The sequence below is a fragment of the Myotis nattereri genome (assembly GCF_964212035.1).
Source record: "Myotis nattereri genome assembly, chromosome: 8".
Lineage (NCBI taxonomy): Eukaryota > Metazoa > Chordata > Mammalia > Chiroptera > Vespertilionidae > Myotis > Myotis nattereri.
In genome coordinates, this window is record NC_138083.1 from 39,461,228 (window position 1) to 39,479,441 (window position 18,214).

Consider the following 18,214-nt stretch of genomic DNA (forward strand, 5'->3'; position numbering starts at 1 on the left):
TAAAAAGAGATTGTGCTAGACTAAGCACCTACAGGGAACTGCAGAGGACAGGTGTCATGGAGGAGTCTTTGCTTAAGGGTGCTTTGCTCTGACACTAAAACTAGCTGTGGGATTTGCGGGCAGTTGCCATACCTCTACATGCCTCCATTTCCTAACCTACAACATGGGAATAATGGTAGCACCTGCTAGGATCACTGCAATAATTAAGTTACATAATGTATGAAAGCACTTAGCATGCTGCCTGGCACACAGGGAGATAAGGAAATAAATGTTAGTGTGTTGCTATTATTACCTCTGTATGCGTCATCAGCGGGCAGAGTTGGGGACCATAGAGAGTATTTTATTGGCCTCTAATTTGGCAATTATTTCTAGGTGTTTTTTTTTTTTTAAACCAAGATTATAGTTTAAGAGGCAGCTTCCTTATTTCATTTCCTTAACTTTCCGCTCTATATAAGCACTCCCTTACTTAAGCATCATCATCTGCTCCTCTCAGAGACCTCAGGGGTCTCCCTGTGTGCTGAAGCGACATTTCTCCCTCTTTCTTTTTTGGTGAATCGCTTGCTCCCATCAGCCAATGGACAACGCAGCATTTGACATGCTTGAAGGCACCACACCAACTGTTTCCTATGTGGGGAAGATGGGCGCCAGCCCCAGAATGGTGAGTTGGGGGCTTCCATCTTGAGATGAGTTCTCCTCCAAACCTTCCTGCAGAGCTCAGGAAAGAATCTCCTCGACCAGCTTTCCTCAGCGACCTTCCTCACCGAGGCAGCATCGCCTGCTCTCAATATTTCCCGATTGGCCTTCTTACTCACAATCTCTGAACTCACACCGCCTTTAGCTCTTTCATGGCCCAACTCTCTATGAATCGTTGCTTATAGTACTAGTGAGTTATTTATTGTCCCATATAATACCCTTATGCAATGTTAAATGGAATATGTTGATAAATGATTCTGCTGTACCACATATGCCATTTAAGAAGGCTAAAGTACTAAGGACATTTGTGTTACAGTTATTAGTGATCAGAGATAGGGCTGCTCAGAGAGAAAGGCCAGGAACTCAGAAGGCAGTGGAACAAGACGCCTTGGCATCGGTGTATCATTTAATGGTCAGAGAAACAAGGGCAAATTGGTCCAAAGATTAGGATGCGTTTTCTCTTGGCAGCTTTCAGTAATGTGCATGGTAAGTCACAGAAGTGATACTATTGTTTTCAGCACATATTTGTGACGTGAAGTCAGGAAATAGTAACATAGAAATACATGGAAATACTGTGCTCAGACTTGGTGGATGGGTTAGTTGCTCCTGTAGGGAGGGGAGTTCCATGAAGCTCTTTAAACAAAGGAGGGAGAGAAACGGAGACCTGCAGGCCAGTTCTTTACAGGTAAGCTACTTATTCCTACGCATGTACCTGTACATGTAAATGTAGATGTATGTTCTGGAATGAAAGAGTTCTTGGAAAATACTCTTTATAACCTATTTAATTTTTAGGTGAAGAGACTGGTAAATGAGAAAGGAGGCAATATTTTTTAAAAAATAATTCTTTATTGTTAAAAGTATTACATATGCCCCCTTCTTCCCCCCACTGACCCCCTCCAGCCCGCTCCCATCCCCCTGCCCCAGGCCCTCACTGTTCCATTGTCTGTGTCCATGGACCATGCATATATGCATACAAGGTCTTTGGTTGATTACCTCCCACCCACCCACCTTCCCTCGCCTTTCTTCTGAGATTCTGCACTCTGTTCCATGCTCCCATGTCTCTGGACCCACTCTGTTCATTAGTTTATTTTGTTACTTAGATTCCACATATGAGTGAGACCATGTGATACTTGTCTTTCTCTGACAGACTTATTTAACTTAGCATGTTACTCTCCGGATCAGGAGGCAGTATTTTAATGCAGCATGAGTAGACAATGATGGCTTCATTTTCCCTAATTTGCTAATCTCTCCTAGGAAAAGAAGAAGCAGTGGTCATTGATGAGTGTTTTCCTGGTGTGTCTCTTGGCCTGCACCGTTACCACAGCAGTGGGAGTCCTGATCCTCTCCTTGGTGTATATCAACAACTCTCAGCCCCATTCGGAACCCAAACCACAAACAACAATTCCAACACTGCAAAAAGATGTTGACCCCAAGTTCCAGTTTCTTAATCATTTACCTAAATCCAAGGTATGAATGACACACATTAGGAAAAGCATCATCTACTCTCAATGGCTATTTCAAAACAAAGTTTCCATTGTGTTTTTACTAAGCTTTGCTCTGTCTTCATGGGAAGGAATCAGGTGTGTTCTCTCTGCATGAAGGGAGGGGAGAGATAGGGAAGAGGGAAAGGTGAGTTGATATTGGTTCCAGGCAGAACTTTTCTTTAATAGATAGGTAGTCCTCTGTCTGGCTGGAGAGGAGAATTGCAGATAGACAAATAGAAAGCCCTCTTTTCTCTTGTCAAGATAGGTATCCTTTTATTTTATTCCAGAGAGAGGAAGGGAGAGGGAGAAAGAGATGGAAACATCAATGATGAGTGAGGACCATTGATTGGCTGCCTCCTGTATGCCCCCCATTGGGGATCGAGCCCAAAACCCTGGCATGTGTCCTGACTGGGAATCAAACTGTGACCTCTTGGTTCATGGGCTGATGCTTAACCACTGAACAACACCAGCTGGGCGATAGGTGTTCTTTTTATGTCTAACAGGGACTAGACAGAGAGCACAGCCTGTACCATATGGTCATTCCTGACGTCTTGCAGGCCTATCCTTCCTTTTCCCTCTTGGAATTCCATTACTCCCCTCATCTCCACTGCCTTTCCTGTTTATGACTTCTCAGGTGTTTGAGTTCTCTGGTGGTGCCATCCAGTGGGCCCGGTACAGGAACAACATCAAAGACTATCTCAGCATCGAAGAAGAGGCCTTTGGCAGCAGCTTGAACAGCCAGAGGTCACAGATGACGCTGGGGACCCTGAGAATAAAAAGCAATGGCCTCCGTGCCCCTCACTGGCACTTTAATGCAAATGAGCATGGCTATCTCGCACAGGTATAACCAGTTTGCCCCATTCGGTACTTCAGCATTTATGCTGGTATGTTGTATCCTCAGGTTATTATTTTAGTTGTTTCAAAAGCTGCTTAAGTGATAGACAACATCCAGGCTTTGGCTAAGTATTCAGTTAGATTTGTTAGCAATGCCTTGAAGCACCAACCTGTTTGTTTTAATTATTCCTTTTTAAAATGGATTTTAGAGAGAGGAAGGGAGAGGGAGGGGGATAGAAACATTGATGAGAGAGAAACATCAACATTGATTGGCTGCCTCCTGCTCTCCCCCTGCTGGGGATTGAACCAGCAACCCGGGGATTTGCCCTGACTGGGAATGGAACCTGCAACCTCTTGGTGCATGGATTGATGCTCAACCATTGAGCCACACCAGCCTGGCTGTTTTCATTATTCTTGGCATTGCTTTGAACTTCTTTCTTCAGTATGAAATCATTTTTCAGACACTGTTCTTAAAATAAGATCACTGTTCCATACTGTGAGCCAAAGTTAAAATTGGGGCTCAGATCTAATGATCAAAGAGAGGGCAGCTTTGCTCTAAGAAAAAAAGCAGCACTGGATGACAAACCAGTTTGCAGATGTTCAGCCAGGAGTCCCTAAGATCAGGGACCAATTGTGGTTCAGAACTTTTGGAATTTTCTGGAAGTCAAGTGATATAGAAAGAGTTGGAGGTGAAATGAGTGTGCTTCTTTGAATTTCAAATATATCTATATTTCAGACACTGGGGACCCAATAGTGACTAAAGCCCCGCCTAGAACTTACAGAATTTGGCCTTACCCTAATAACCTTATTAATAGGTCAGCCAGTTTTATGTGACATGTTTCTGTTGTTGTTAATAAAACTCCTCTTTTATTTTTGACAATTCATTCAATTTTATAGTTTACAACAGGAAGAGAGATTAGAGTTTCACCTACCTAAGACTGAATCCTTTTTTATTTCTCATTTAAGAATAGAGGCTCAGAAAGATAAAGATAAACTGTAGCTGTCGTTGTTGGCTAGACTGGGACAAAATCCATATTTTTTGACTCCTTGTCTTTTCCACATGTGTAAAATATGTAAAAGAGGATAATCTTCAAAGGATTTTTTGGCTGAGTATTGGCAGAGTGGTAGGCAGAAAGAAAGGCAGTTAAGTGAGCTTTCCTGGAGGGGGGCCCCTAAAAAACAAAGTCCAAGCCAGAGGAATTAGTCTGGAGAATGTACCACAGATCAAAGGCTTGGAACTCAGCTCAGCAGAGTTTATGGCCTGAGCTTCTAAATGTGGGCTAGAAGGTGATAAAAAGGTACAGACTTCCAGTTATAAAGTAGATCAGGGGGATGTAATATACAGCATGGTGATTATAGTTAATAGTACCATATTGTTTATTTGAAAGTTACTAAGAGAGTAGATCTTAAAAGTTCTCAACATTGTAAGTTCTCAAAGTTATAAAAAATTATAACTTTGTGTGGTGATGGATGTTAACCAGACTTACTATGGTGATCATTTCACAGTATATACAATTATTGACTCTTTATGTTATACACCTGAAACTTATATAATGTTATATGCCAATCTTAGTGGAAACATATGAAATAATTCAACTAGAAAAATAATGTGGGCCAGAACATTCTCTAGATCCCAGGAAATCTAGGGTCACTCACTCTCATGATCAGGGTAAGGAAGCAAGCAACAGGGCATGAAGGAAATCCCTCCTGGCACACTCGCCCAGGGAGATTGCTTTTGCTTCGGAGTACCTTCATGAGAGCTTTGGAATGAGTGTTCCTGAGAGAAGCGGGGCAGTGAGGTGACTAGTGGGTGTCCCGTTGGCCACCGTGCTGTCTCTGCTCTGTCTGGAGTAGTTGATGCCCCAATAGGAATAGATGCATATTTTTGCTGTTGGCTGCATGTGGACGTGGAGACAGCGCTTTAAAGATTCACCTTTCCCCGGCATCGTTAATACACACTGTTTACATGTCTGAACAGAGAGAACCAAGACGTCCTTTTCATTCACTCTGGTGGATGCTCCACTATGTGACCATGCGTCTCTGGTAAAACAGGAACAATGGTACCTTCTCTACCTACGTCACAGAATAATACTAAGGAACAGAGGAGAGAATGAGAGAAAGGATACAATTCTATATGAGCAGAATCAAAGTATGGTGCGGATGAAACATATAGGCTTTCCCTCAGTCCCTGGCAACCGCCATTTTACTCTCTCTTTCTAGATAATCTGATTAAATAATTTTAACTGGGTAATTTGACTAGATAGTTAAGTTTTAGAGAACTATTACACGACATTGTATCTATAATTAATAATACTGTATTGTACACTTAAACATTTATCAAGAGGGTAGATCTCATTTTAGGTGTTCTTGCCACAATTAATAAAAAACCTGTAGACGTTAGAGCTGACTGCTTAGGTCCAAATCCCAGCTTTGCCATCGACTAGCTGAGTAACCTTGGGAAAACGATATATTCCCTCTGGACTTAGTTTTCTCATCTGTAAAGTGGTGGTAATAATAGAAATTGCCTCACAGGGTTGATGTAAGGAACTTGAGTTAAATCAGGTAAAGTACTAAGAAGACTACCTGAACTGAACACAGTAAAAGCACTAAGTGCTAGTACTGTTAATATTATTATAAAAATTGTATGCAGACTTTTTCTTAACTGGAAAATACATACACAACTGTATTCATCTATACAAACATGCATGTCTATGTAATTGCATATGAGCACACATGTGCCTGCAGTCTTTTTAAACTCTAAAGTATGTATTCTCAATGGGGGCAATATTGCCCCCAAGGGGGTATAAACTGGTTTTGGGGGGCAAAAATACTGACTCATTTTATGTATTAAAGTATAATATATGTATAGCACATAAGCAGTAGGCGTATACGGATCTATAGTATATCTGTAGTATTAAAATTTTATGAGCTGGTGATTAGAAAGAGTCTTAAAATGTTACCTTAGGAAGGAGGTGATGGAAAAAGGTTGAGAATCGCTCTAAGGTGGTGCTGGATGTGCTTCTCTGTGTGTGTTTCAGGGGACAGCATGGATCGGGGTGGTTGATGACGGTCATGTCATTACCACATACAATGTTACAGCTGGCCAAGTGATCTTCTTTCCTAAAAACACGCTTCACTGGATAAAGAACGTGGGCGATGAAGACTGCTTTTTCTTGCTCTTCTTTTCCACACATGATGAACTTCAGACGCTGGATGTTGATGATGTCTTTTTCTCTACACCCGAGGACATTGCTTCCAGGTCACTTAAGGTCTGTACTGAAAACTCACCCCACGATGTGGGTACGCATTACACAGGCACAAAGAGAGCATGTGTGTTCGTGTGTCTAGGGCAGCCATCAACAGTGTAACAGTTGGCTAATGAACTCAAAAACATACCTTGTGTTCCCACTAAGGATATAAAACTTGTTGAAATTGAGTGTCTATACTTTCTTTTGTGAAGGACTTCCATAGAAAACTATGATAAATTTGGTAGAAAGGTTATAATAGAGTTGATAAAAATTGCTATAATCTTCATCTCTGAAATGCCATAAGCTAATACAGGGAGAAGTTTGCTACAGATGATGTTGTGTTTTCTTGATCTAATGTAGAGGATCCCACCATTTTCCTGAAGAACAGCTGGTTTGGGTCTCTTCAAATATTTATGTTATCATTGGAGGGATTACTCATAAATGACACTGGGTGCAGAGGGTCGGGTGTGGAGGCTGACACTGCTGCAAATGAGTGATCAGGAGAATTGGTGATGGCCCATGACTGGCAATTGAAAGGGGTTCCATGGAAAATTTAGAAATCTATCTAGTAAAGTCCTGAGGTCTATCTTGCAGCAGGTCCTGGTCTCATATTCTAGGGAGAAGAAATGAGTTATTAGGGAGATTATTGGTAAACATGGAACCCATAGGAGTTTTTATTGACTATAAAATACCAACACATTTAAAATCAAAATACATTGAAAACTTGGAGGATTTTCATAAATATCACACATCAGGCTAACTGAGGTCAGCTCTTTTATCTGGGCCACTGGAAACCAGAGGGTGCCAATACCACCCTACCCTCAGCTACCTACCCTTCTATTGCTAACATTTGTAGGATGTGTCACAGATGTCTTATGTGGTTTCTTATGTGTTTCAGCCTGAAGGCGGAATCAATTTTATTAGGTCATTCCACAAGCAAAAGGAGGATCAGGGCGTGAACCTTCCTCCCAACCTGGCAGACCTGGTGATGAATGCCAGTTATGCACAGTCTCCAGACAGCCTTGTGTGGAGATACTTTTATGACCTTAAAGGTATAGTACGTTATTTTATGAAGCCTTCTTATTTAAATATTTATATAGGTGACGATATAGGTGTATTGGACTGGGATGTAATTTTTTTTTTTTTTTTTTTTTTTTTACAATGGGTCACAGTCAAGAGAAGTTTGAAAAAAAACAAAACATTTTTCAACAGAGTAGGAAATGTGAGAAAAGGCCTGGAAGCAAAAGAGAACATGGCAAAAGATTTCAAAGTGTGAGGGTGTGTGTTGGGGCTGTGGGAGGGGATTATAGGAGAAGAAGCTGATGAGGAGGGGTCCAATTATGTAGGTTATTTTGCAAACGAGTTTATACTTTATCTTGATGGAAAAGAAGAGCAATTAGGGTTTTTTAAATAGAAGAGTGACACCTCTAGTAAATATATATATTTACTAGAGGTCCAATGCAAGAAATTCGTGCAAGGGCATTGGCCCTGGACAGGCCTGCTGTGGCCATGGCTGCAGGGCCTCTGCTGACCCTGCCTCAGCCCCCCACCTGCTGAGGCTTTGTCTGGAAGGAAGGATGTCTGGAAGGATGTCCGGTCTAATTAGCATATTATGCTTTTTATTATTATAGATTTATTTATTTATTTGAGATATAGCTGATATACATTATATGAGTTTCAGGTGTACAACATAATGATTTGATATTCATGTATATTGTGAAATGATCACAATAAGTCAGTTAATATTGTCACCATCATACAGAACTCTTTTTCTTGTGGTGAGAACTGTTAAGCAACTTTCAAATATGCTATACAGTAGTTGCCATGTTGTGCATCACATCCCCATGATTTATTTATTTTATAACTGGAAGTCTGTACCTTTGACTTCCTTCACCCATTCAATCTGTTCTCTGGACCTATGAGCTTTTTTTTTTTTTAGATTTCACATTTAAATGAGATCATGTTGGTATATGTCCTTCTCTGATTTATTTTACTTTGCATAATGCCCTTGAGGTCTATCCAGTCACAAATGGCAAGGTTTTTTATTAGTTTTTTTATGGCTGAACAATGTTCCATTGAATATCTGTACAACATCTGCTTTATCCATTCATTAGTCAGTGGACACTTAGGTTGTTTTCATATCTTGGCTATTGTAGACAATGCTGCAGTGAACATAGGGGTGCAGATATCTTTCTGAGTTAGTGTTAGTTTTGTGATTTGAAGTGATGGCCAATCCTGCTGGATTGTGGAGAATGGATTGGAAGGGCCACTGAGAGGCAGGGAGATGAGTCAGGGACTCTCCAGTCCCTCAGATAGGGGTGATGCTGGCCTGCACTCTGACAGTTGTGAGAGGGAGAGAACTGTTATGAAGCAAAGAGACTTTAAAGAGGTAGGGCTGACAGGATGTAGGTGACTGACTTGAAGAGCAGGGTTGGTACTTAGGATGACTCTCAAGTTTCCTAGTCAGGTCCCCTGAGTTGAACTGTCTGTCTTAAAGAGGCCCCTGTTTGTTAGGAATTTCAGGAGAGCTTGGGAGGCAGGATAGTACCTGAGCACATCCGGTCAATATCTTGGGGGCACATAGGATCTGGTGTCAGCAGTTCCCACCGCATACAGTTTGGTGACTATAGAAGAGCTATGCCCTTTATAGTATGATTTTGAAGTATTTTTTCATATTTTATTTTTAAACCTCATCTGACTCAGGTTCAAAAGAGTATCGATTTCCAGGAGGAATAATACAGCTGGCACAGTATTGGAAAAATGAAAGTGGACTAAGCAATAATGAAAAAATTTTCAGTAAATTCCTGAATCAGGTAATTGAGAAAAATATTTTAATCATTATTAACATGGATGAAATAAAATATTTAGATTGGATTCAGCATTCTTTTGGACAAAAAGAAAAAGAAAGATGTAGTCAAACATTGGTTGATTTGATCAATGTACACTATTAATTGAGGATTCAATGTGGATTTGGGAACTGAGTTTTTTGGCATTGATAGTTACATTAATGAAAAGACTGGATGCTTGTGAAATATTGCTTTTCATTTGTTTTAAATGCTCTATTGCATAATGACCAATAGCGTGGCTATGGTTTTAAATTTTCTGATTCAAATCTCAGATCTGTCACTGTGTGACTCTTGGTAAACTACTTAACCAACCTAGATTTTAATTTCATCACTCATAAAATGGGGAGACTAATACCAACAGCCTTACAAAACTGTTATAAGGAACAAGTAAGATAATAAATGTAAAGGACATAAAAATTGCATGTCTTAGTGAGGGCTTCACAAATATTAATTATAATTAAATTAATTGCTCTGTTGCTGAGTAGGATGTTGGCTAAATAACTGGATTTCATTTTTCTTTTTTTTTAAGCATCAAAATGCCCTCACTTTGTGTACACTCAGGATTTACAACAATGGATTGAGACAGCCTCATTTCCATTTTAATGCCAATGAAATGGGATATGTGATAAGTGGATGTGCAAAGGTAATTTTTCTGTGAACAGCTTTTTTTTTTTTTAACTTTCCTTTTAATGCAGAAAGAAGCAAATGGGAGGTGTTTCTTTATTTTGGTTCAGTTTTTGGTAACATCAAAGGGCTGGGTGCTAATGCCTTTCTGGGCACAGTTTTTGGGGGATACCCTGCAGGCTCTGGGGAACAGCATCCATCTTAGCGTGAAGAGAGGCTGCGAACATTTCAGAAATGATACAGAGCTATCCCTCATGGCGGAGGGTCTGAAACACCTGCTTACGTTTCAGAGTTTTGCATTCTCAGGTAATGCAAGGGTTTAATGTGCTGCCCTTTGGAGAATGTAAGTGACTCTTTGCTTCTCAGTATAATGTGAGTCAGGGTGGCTGGGGAGTGTGAAATGCTGGTAGAGTGGCCGCAGGTCCTAGTTTACCCAGGTGAAACTATTAACAGCACCCCCTTTCACTCTTCAGAGAGTCTTGATTTGGATGATCAATTATATGGTTACCTAGTAAAAGCCAAACTGAGTCGCCTGTTACCATAGTGATTTGGTTCTGGACTTTCACAGGGCTCCCTGGGGAAACCTACATGGTATACACAGGTAAAATGGCCTTTTCTAGCCTGTGCCTGACAGAAAGACTCAAGCCAGACTGCACTTCATCTATTATGTCATTCGTAGCAGAAGTTTTGTTGTATGTTTTTGGAGGTGAAGGCTTTAATAAGTTGGAAAAAGGCGTCGTAATCATTCACAAATTATATTTCAAGAACATTTTATTTTTGGTGTGCTTGTGTGCGTGCATTTGTGTGCACATTTAGGCTCTCCCTCTTTTAGGGAAGACTGTTAGGATGCTGCTCTCCTAAAGGCTGCATTTTTCCAAACAAGTAGAGAGGAAGGCAGGGGAGTAAAACACTCAAATTTAAATCCTTTGCCTAATTAGGTAATTACGTAAGGGTAATTTATAACCCTTAATTAGAACATGGTGATTGAGGCTCTTTTTGCATGATGTTCTGCAGTATTGAACTTGCTAATGGCATTTTGAGGAACATTTCCTGAAATAGATTATCTTTTGATTTTTGTGGGACTACCTCTTGGAAATAGGAGATTTTATGCAAAGGATGGTCTCTGTTTTCTGCTGTTTACTCTTTCTAATAAGTCTCTTTAAAGTCACAGGCTTTTATTCATCTGATCTTCACTATTAATACTTATCCGTAATGAATATTTGATTTTATTTGCTTCACTTCAAGATATTCTTTTCTTCCTTAGGTGGGCATTATTAATACTCAGGGTACCACAGAGTTTGATATTCACGTCGGTGATGTGATATTTTTCCCCATTGGAACCCAGCATTACATCAAGAGTGCATGCGATGAGGATTTGCTTTTCATTCTTGCCTTCAGCACCAGAGACCAGGTGAGAATAAACTCGCTTAAGAGAGATGAGTAAGTGCTGGGGATGGGCAGAACACTCTGATAAACAACGCATCTGGACCATAGGAGGCCCTCAGTCAATGTGTGTTGAATGAGCGCATAAATAAATAAATTGGCAGAGCCAATGTGAAAAGAGGAGAATCAAGTAGTCTTTTTATTTGGTGATAAAGGGATTCAATATATCACCTTCCCTCTTAATTTCCCAAGTTCTGAACCAAGAACAAAAGACCAAAGAGTCATATATAGAGATCCATGATGTAATTTTTCTTTCTAATAAAGCAGATATTAGAGAATGTGACTAATATCTTGGGAAGGTGGGTTTCTAATATTAATTTCCGGAACTGGATTGGCTTCTTCAAGTTGAGGCAGGCCCTGAACGCCTAGTGGCATAGAGAAACAGGGCACATTGAAGCGTTGCAGCTCCCAAGCATAAAGGGGTAAGCTAAACTGAGCATGCCCAGTTTATCCGTCCAGTCTCTGGCCGTGGAGCAGGAGGATTCACATCCATCCTGTGCCTCCGGGCACGGTGCTCTGAGAAGTTCTGCCACTAGTCCCTGCTGACAGGAAGACAGACAGTCCTGTTCCCTCCTTGAAGGGAGCTATCTCTCAGGAGGATGGAGTCCCTCCTAGAGAAAGCTTCCGCTGCCCCCACACATGTAGCCACCAGTCAGACTTTCCTGGTTCTCAGAGTTGAAAAGGTGAGCTCCCCATGGCAAGGGACGACCAGGCACACAAGGTGAACATGGGCAGGAATTCATAGCTGGGGAGTCACACGGCCAAGTACCTGCCGTTCTGAGGCTGTAAGGTGTCTGTAGGAACCAGAGTAGCTCGGTGCTGATGCTTCTTTTGTTTTCCATGGTCAGCTACAAACCCTTGACATGGACGACTATTTCCAGGCCACAGCAGACCACATCCTGGCCCAGCTTTTCTTCAAGAAACAAAGTGAGTTTAAGAAGATCCCCAAATTCAAGGAGGACCAGGCAATCAACCTGCCTTAGGCTTGCTGATGAGTTCATGTCTGTTCTTCTTCATTTGTTATCATTGTTTTTAAAGAAGGACTTGCCTAAGGAACCTGGAGCTCTTCACACAGTGCAAGGGGGGACGCGGGTGTGAAGCAGCCTTGTGGGCTCACTTAGCTGACAGCGATTGCCGGCAGTTCATGTATTGTCTGTGCAGATTAGTAGGTCCACAGAGGACACCCCCAATAGATTACATTATATTTTTGTATGGATTTTAGTATATGTGTATATAGTTGTTTATTTTCTCTTTTTTACTTCAAATTTATTACTCCAAATGAAAAGCCATTCTTTTAATTCGCATCAGTAAATCTTAGTACCATGCATGTATTTTTTTTTTTTATTCATCACTCATGGGCAAGGACAACAGTGTGATGATGGTGGGAGGTGGGGGAGAGGGGAAGGCGGTGGGCAGAGGTGGAAGAGGGCATAGAGGGGATAAATAGTGATGGGAAAAAACACGGAAAACTTTTCTGTAAAAAATACCTAATGCCCCCTCCCCCCAAAAAGGGACTTGATTACCATCCAGGAGGAACATGCTTCGGAAGGTGCAGGGAATAGCACAGGGCAATGGGTGCATGGAAGGAGGATGTAAGATAGAGGGAAATAGTCATAAGAAGTAAATGCAGAGACAGATTTTTATGTACAAACTAGAGGCCTGATGTACGAAATTCACGCAAGGCTAGGCCTCCCTCCCCCGGCTGCCGGCACCGGCTTCCCTCCGGCTCCCGGGACCCGGGCTTCCCTCGCAGCACCAGCTTCATCCGGAAGGACGTCTGGAAGGATGTGTGGTCTAATTAGCATATTACACTTTTATTATTATAGATTTTTTTTGAGAATTCCTTCATATATTATAAACCAGTTCATATTCTATTTTCTTGTATCAGGAAGTATTGTATCAGGTTACTGTGTGATCATTTAATAAAGATTTTATGCATCTTTATATATACTTTTTGCCATTGTAATTTTAAATGAAATCTGTTCTTGCAGTTTTATGTATTTGAAGCATTATTGGATTTCCTCTATGTATCCTTGAAATATGATTAGGAATCCAATTCACTATGTACTTTTAAAAAATCTTAAAAATAAAAATCTAATGGAAACAATTTAATTGGAATATTGTTGGTATTTTATGGGAAGATATGCTAACTTTCATGTGGCTGTTCTAATTTCAGTCCTTTTTCTCTTTTTGGAATGCCAATTTCTGTTTTTTATACCATTTTTTTTTCTAGGGCAACCCATTAAAAATCAAGTACTTTTAGGTTTTTCGGTATACCTACTTTATTTATTACCAAATAAATAGATTGAAGAGTGAATTGCCAATCACACTGATTATTTGCTGCTCCTCATTCAGGTAAAAACCAGACATTTGACTAAAAATCTCTTTTAAAACTGAACAAATTGAACTCACCTTCACCATTTTGTTTTTTTTATTTTTTATTTATTTTTGGTTAATCCTCAACTGAGGATATTTTTCCATTGATCTTTTAGAGGGAGAGGAAGGGAGGGGAAAGATAGACAGAAACATTGATGTGAGAGAAACACATTGATTGGTTCCCTCCTGCACGCACCCTGGCCAGGGCCCAGGTAGGGGAGGTGCCTGCAACCACAGTATGTGCCCTTGACCCGAATTGAACCTGACCCTTTGATCTGCAGGCCAACACTCTAGCCATGAAGCCAAACAGGCTAGGGCCTTCACCATTTTATACACACATTTGATTCATTTGAAACATTTTATGAATTATACATAAAATGTTTTTTAAAAATTATTTAAAGAACTGTCTTTCAATAATAGCTTTGAATAATTGAATGGAATGAATCAATTTAAATTTAAATAGAGGAACCCCAGGGTAGGAAAACAACCCCTGACCCTGAATGTTCCTTATTGCTTCTAAGTAGTGGAAGATGGTCATGAAAGCTTCTTTGTTCACACTCTCTCATACTTTTCTGAGAAGGGTACTTTTTATCACCCAACTGATTAGGAAAAGAGATATAGTTACTGTTACTGTATAACTTGCTTCCCAACGACCCTAATTTCTCAGTGCTTGAACATGATTCAGCATTATAATACTACTAGAGGCCTGATGCACAAAATTCTTGCAAGGGGCTCACAGTCCTGGCTTCATCTGGAAGGTCGTCTGGATGGTTGTTCTGCTGTTCAGTCTAATTAGCATATTAGCTCTTTATTATATAGGGTTGCTTTAAAAAATTAAAAAAGAAAGGGGGCGGGGGGTGAAGCTACACCAATTTGTGCTTTTGAATTGTACATAAATTGCACACAGAAACATTGATCAGTGGCCTCACTTACATGCCCCAATCAGGGAGGAACCTGCAACCTGGTTATGTGCCATGACTGGGAATGGAACCTGTGACTTTTGGGTGTATGGGACGACACTCCAACCAACTGAGCCACACTGGCCAGGGCACATTTTAACCCTTTGTAAGTTTACAATTCAGTGGCATTAACTACATTCACATTATTGTGTAATCATTGCCATCATCCATCTCTAGAACTTTTTCATCATCCCAAACAGTAAGTGATCATGTACCCACTGATCACTAACTGCCCATTCCTCTCTGCCCCCAGCTCCTGGTAACCTCTATTCTACTTTCTGCCTCTATGAATTTGTCTGTTCTAGGTACCTCTTATAAGTGGAATCATATAATATTACTCATTGTGTTTATGGGGTTCTTGCTCATTTAAAAACAACAACAACTATGCCTTTACCATGTGCTTAGCATTGTGCTAAGATGTACAAAAAATGTAAGATGTGTCCTCAGAGGAGTTTTAATGTAAATGTTTCTTATTCAGTTCTGTATTTCTCTTCCCTCCCCACCCCTTCCCAGGATGAATTCAGCCCTTATTGTGAGTTTTCAAAAGAATGTTTTTGTTTTTTTTCAGTTAGATTATGTTAGGGAGTCCATAGTAACAAATAACGAAAAAAAACAAAACAAAACAAAAAACAACTAAAGAGGTTAGTCTATATTATTCTCTCATATTTCCTGAGAAGGCAGCACACAAACCCTTTGGTGATTTTCATCCAGTGTCTTAGCAGTCCTTTGTCCTCAAATGTTTCATAACTCTCATAAAATTTCTTTTAGCCTCCTTTGTCTGGGGTGGGACTTCATTCTAGTCTCTGAAGTTTAAACATCCAGATAAGAGTGTTTGAATTCTGGTGGTTTTTTTTTTTTTTTTAATACTAACAAGAAACCCCAAATGGCCTCAACAGGTGTCCTTCACATCTCTTATCTTGGCCCATTGATGCCCAACTTAACTTTCCTGGCAACAGATCTATCATTTCATTATTTCATTCACATTCTTCCCTGTTGAAAGGAAGTATGCTTCAATGTGCAGGTTCAATGGGACCTGACCAATTCGTATCACCTCCACTGCTGCTCTCTTGGTTAAAGCCACATTTTGCTCTGTCTTGTTTCAGGAGCTGATAAACGTTGCCTTCTTTCTGCCTTTGCAACCCACTTTCAGGCTATTCTTAAAGAAGCCAGAGGGATGCTTTTTATACATCATAGCATTATATGATTGGAATCATTATAAATCATTCTTCAACACTCCAGTGGCTCCTCCCCATTTTGCTCAGAGAAGTAATAAGATCTGCTCCATCCGCCCCCCACCTCCAATAACCCACCCCTCTTGCCACACCCAAGCCACACCCTCCCAAGCCTCCCCCCCATGCCCTTGCATGACCTTCCTCTTTCATGGTCACCCTCTCCATGCCTCAGTCCCATAACATCTCTTGGCCTCACGTTTAATACTCTTGCATCTGGACACTCCACTCCCGCCACACCAGCCTCGGACTCCCTTGGCATGCTTCTGCCTTGGGGCATCTGACTGGTGGTTCTTCTGCCTGGACCACTTCAACCGGATTTCTAACTCCCTCCCACCTTTGCTCAAAAGTCGCTTTCTCAATAACCACCCTAGCTGAAATGGAAAAACACCTGCCACCCACACATGGCCCTCCCCCGCATGTCCCTCCTCCCCACTTGTCCCTCCTCACCCATTCTTGCATGTGGATATGCACAGAAATACTAGTATTTCTAGATGCCCACCGGCTGGGGGAACTGCTTGGAACCCTCGCGAGCCCCACCGCTGGGAGTGTTCTCGCTGCTGGAACTGTGCACCGGAAACCCCATTGCCCTGGCGTTTGCCCTGGCTGGAGGCAGGGCGGCCGCGGGGAGGCCGTTGTGCCCCCAGGGAGCTCCTTTGAAGGATCCGGCAGCCCAGCCGGCAGGAGTGGTCAGAGCCCTGGCACCCTTCTCAGAAAGTCCGGGGAAGCTGACAGCCCCTGAGCGGGAGGAGGCTGTGGAGCTGGCGGGGCCTAAAGCGCTTGTTCCCACGATGAGAACTGGTTCTGCGCAGCTGCACGTGTCCCTCCGGGGGCGATGGGCCTGCTGGGCGGCCAGGATCCACGGGGACGTGGAGAAAGGGAGGCATCCCCGCCGCTTCAGAGAGGCCCCAAGAGCATGGCCCACAGGGATCCAGCCCTGGCGGATCGCAGGACCCGCAGTGGCTGCCAACACAGGCCAAGGCTGCTGCGCGGTAACCTCCTTTGGGTTCAAGGTAACACTTTTTTTTTTCTTTTTTTTTTTCAGGCTATTGCCCAACCACCATCCACAAAGATTCTACTAATTTACATTCTCACCAACGGTGGGCTAATTTGTTGCTCTCAACCCTCGGTAACACTGCATTACCATTACAAAAATCCTTGCCAATCCCACAGGCAAAAAATGATGTTATTACTGCTTCAGTGTCGGTAGCTTTGATCGCTATTGAGGATGAACATCTTTTTCCCTCTTGATGGGTAATTTGTGGGTTTTGCTTTCAGGAATTGCCCTTTGTTTATTTATTTTTTAAATTGTCAAAAAAGGAGTTAACCACAGCTTTACACATTGCACCCGGTTTACTTTTAATCTTTCTCATGGTGTTTTTCTGGTCATGTGAAAGTTTTAAATGGTTAGATAGTCAACGATGTTGACCTTTTCTTTTATGAGATCTAGTTTTGTTGTCTTTCTCAGAAAAGTGTCCCTCACCACTCCTTTACATGAATATTTATATTTCTTCTAAGTGTTCTATGATCTGATCACATTGAAATATTTATGCCATCTGGGATTCTTCAGGTTGAATGTGTGCTGCAATTCTCCACCCTTCTCAGTGTGCACCCGCTCTCTGCAACATGACCCTGCAGAGCTGCCCATGAGAGGTGGAATCTGTTTCCCCACCTCTTCAGTCTGGGCTGGCCTTGTGACTTCTTTGTCTGATAGAATAGAGTGGGAGTGACGATGTGCCATTTCCAGGACTGGACTTAAGAGACCCTTCATGCTTGTTCTCGTGGAACCCTGCTGGGCCCCCGTGTGAACAGGCCTGCTGGGTGAGGAGGTGCATGCGGCCTGTTGCTCTCCATCACTCCGGCTGACAGCAAGCCACCTCCCAGAGTAAGGTTATGGCAAACCCGCTCCTCCCTACCCAAGATATCAGCGGCGTGATAGCTGATAGCAGCAGACACATGAATGAGCCCACCCTAGGCCAGAAAAAGAGCTGCTGTGATGAATTTAGCCCAAATTGCTGACCCACAGTGACGTGAACTAAATAAATGGTGGTTATTTGTAAGTCCCTAAGGTTTGGAGTGTGCCCTGCTGGGAATCCCATTTTGTTTTTTCAAGGGTTGGCATGTGGTCTAACGTCATAACTGAATATTCAGTTCATCTTTCCGCCGCTGATTTGAAATGTCACTTGTCCAAATATATTGTCTTGGTTCTGCCTCTGGGGTCTCCATTATGTCCTACTGGTTTGTCCGTCCTTTTGTGTAATAGCCTTGCTGGTATTGTTTTCTTTAAACAATTAGTAACTCTTTGAGAGCAGGGTCTATGTTTGTCCTTTTATTCTTTCTCCTGTGATACTTAGCATATCACCTTGCTTATTTTTAACATTAAACAAATATTTGGCCGAAACCGGTTTGGCTCAGTGGATAGAGCGTCGGCCTGCGGACTGAAAGGTCCCAGGTTCGATTCCGGTCAAGGGCATATAC

The 18,214-nt window shown here is 41.8% G+C and overlaps 1 protein-coding gene across 1 annotated transcript; it reads left to right on the forward strand.

The window, feature by feature from the left end:
• Window positions 1–574: 574 nt before the first annotated feature.
• Window positions 575–12,155, forward strand: LOC308522921 (oxalate decarboxylase OxdC-like; the record flags this gene model as incomplete). The annotated part of the gene is made up of 9 exons (XM_081096545.1): window positions 575–658; window positions 1,948–2,160; window positions 2,812–3,018; window positions 6,050–6,280; window positions 7,158–7,311; window positions 8,963–9,072; window positions 9,635–9,748; window positions 10,994–11,140; window positions 12,021–12,155. The coding sequence occupies 9 exons, from the start codon at window positions 575–577 to the stop codon at window positions 12,153–12,155; spliced, it is 1,395 nt and encodes a 464-aa protein (XP_080952671.1).
• Window positions 12,156–18,214: the final 6,059 nt, after the last annotated feature.